At 37.5% G+C, this 2,354-nt stretch overlaps 1 protein-coding gene across 22 annotated transcripts in view; it reads left to right on the forward strand.

Moving 5' to 3' along the window:
• The first annotated feature begins 15 nt into the window (after positions 1 to 15).
• Positions 16 to 2,354, forward strand: part of SUPT20H (SPT20 homolog, SAGA complex component) — a 29,591-nt gene continuing 27,252 nt past the window's right edge. For all 22 annotated transcript variants that reach the window (XM_031056834.1, XM_031056838.1, XM_031056839.1 and 19 more), the window contains exons 1-2: positions 16 to 60; positions 538 to 635. In XM_031056834.1, the coding sequence (XP_030912694.1) occupies positions 618 to 635 (18 nt within the window). In that variant the 5' untranslated portion in view covers positions 16 to 60; positions 538 to 617. The remainder of the gene's footprint in view (positions 61 to 537; positions 636 to 2,354) is intronic.

Below are 2,354 nucleotides of genomic sequence, written 5' to 3' on the forward strand. Positions count from 1 at the left end.
CTCGATCTCCGCCCCGGCGGTGGCAGCAAATTTTTTTCATTTCTTGATTGACAGCTCGCTGTGAGTCAGTTTTAAACCAAACAATGCTAGAAGACACCGCTAGTGGAGGTGTTGTCTATGTTGGTTATGGTGTTGGTTAATAACACGTTCTGAAAAGCAAAACAAAAGAGCTGATGCGGTGTGCTAAACACTCTGCTTTTCATTAAGTGTTTTAGCCTCCTGTGCATCTGAGGTTGTGGCATTTGGGATAGCCCAGGTAGACTGCTGGGATAGAGAAAAGTGTATGTACATTTACGTGCTTGTCACTTTACTGTTGAATAAAACTAATGTAAAATGATTGTGAAAAGTAGTAGTAGTCACTACTAGTAGTGCTAGTACTGCACTAGCAGCGGATGGAACACTTGTTTCTACTCTTGCAGGAAACTCTGCTCATGAAATTAAAGTAGAATTAACCACCAGAAATGTTGTATTTAAATGAAATACCCATTTAGTTTCTCAATGGTATTTTTTTTTTCTTCTTGAATTTTTTGTTTTCAGTACCCCAAGTCTGACCATCAAATATGATTCTTTGCCTGCTACACGAAACTCCTTAAGTACTTCTTTTGCCATTTGGCCACATGGCTTCAACTACAATGGTAAGTTAGAATTTAGATCATATATTTTCAGATCTTTTTGCTCTAGTCTGCTAGCTGGCTGGCTGATGAGGAGGATGCCACTGATATTTGACATTTTCTTTTAAAAAAATGTTTTGCTTGTTACTGCTGAATTCTGATACTTCCCTTTTTAGGAGTGTCTTCATAGCTTTTGGATACTTCTAAACACTTACTCACTGGACAGTGCAGCATAGAAATTGCCATATCAAGCTGGTGGTGTTTAGGAGTGGTGGCAGGAAGTTGGGTGTATATAAATCCTGCTTCTGCATAGTAGTCTTTTATTCACAGATGCTAATATTGCCATGGATTTTTACCTAATGTTAATCAGTCAGTGAATTGAATATTTGAAATCATACCTAGACATAGGCATTGTAGATGTATCTGCTAGATATATTCTCTTATACAGAAAGCATCAGTATTTGACATTTTCATAAAAACACCTAGACACTTGAAAATTAAAATGTTCTGTCATGGCAGGTTCTACCACACAGTAGTATGGTAAGTTGGTGGGGGGATTTTCATGAACAGGTAAGAAATTTTGTTTTAGGTATATTATATGACTGTTTTTGTTGTATATTTCTTTGTTGTTCTTTTGTTGTTGTGTAGTATGGTTTTCTTCACTGGATTCTATTCTAATAAAATATTATTTGTGTAATCACTGGTGCTAGCTTGGGTGGGACATGACTTGTGTGTCTTCTGTTCCTTGAGGCTCAAGTGTTTGCTTTTAGGAGCATCTGATAGGGATGGTGTAAATTGAGGGAATAGAACAAGTGCATGTTCAGGAAGAGGTACCTATTACAAATGTTCCTAAGCTTCACCGAATATTGGAGCTTGTCAGGAGTACATTGCTAAGGACTTTATCCAGCTGCCACTGAAGTGAATGCATTGCTTCCCTGGACTTACCTGGAGATGAATCAAGCTCCTGGAATTCTCCTACAATGCTTTGGTTCTTAATAGTGTCCTCTTTTTTCCTCCCTGCCCCAAGTCACTTTCATTGCCTGGTTCATTTAGCAACTGCACATTATTCCTGCACAAAGGATGTCTTTGTCAAAGAGCTTAAATGAGTGCCAGAGAAGGAACATTGGAAACCAAGGAAGACTTTCTTGGAGTTGTTTTTTGACACTGGTGCTTGTTTATTCTGGTTTGAAATACTTGTCAAATTTTAGTCCAAGAACTCATTATTCTGATCTATGAAGTTGTGGGCTCTTTTTGAAATAAAAGTATATCAGCTGCAGGTGTACTGAAGTAAAAAAAAACATTCCAAAAGAGCTAAATTCATTAAAATAAACGGTATTGAGTAAACTATCCTATGGGATATTGAGAAGCTTTTGCAGATTTTGTTGTGTTTCATGGGGTTGGGCAGACTTTTAGCCTACCTTGGAGAAAGTCTGTAGTGAAAGCTGGTTTTGTTTCCTAGCCACCTAACAGTATATCATAAAGAGCACTTCTTAAATTGTATTATGTGCAGAAGTAAAGTTCTGAGCACAAGATCTTTGTTTCACTTTGTGAAAAATAACTGTGCCGATACTTGGGCACTGGTATTTAAATGTTTTCTTCCTGGACATCCGTTCAGGGATATTTTGGCCTATCCTTTCTGTTGAGTTAGTGACCAGCTTAGCAAAGGAGATCAGGTTTTCTAGTTGTCATCTCTAATTGTTTTGGGTAGTATTTGTTACTGCTTTTATTAGTTTTAATTTCCAT

This window comes from Geospiza fortis, unplaced genomic scaffold (genome assembly GCF_000277835.1).
Source record: "Geospiza fortis unplaced genomic scaffold, GeoFor_1.0 scaffold194, whole genome shotgun sequence".
In the NCBI taxonomy this organism is placed as follows: Eukaryota; Metazoa; Chordata; class Aves; order Passeriformes; family Thraupidae; genus Geospiza; species Geospiza fortis.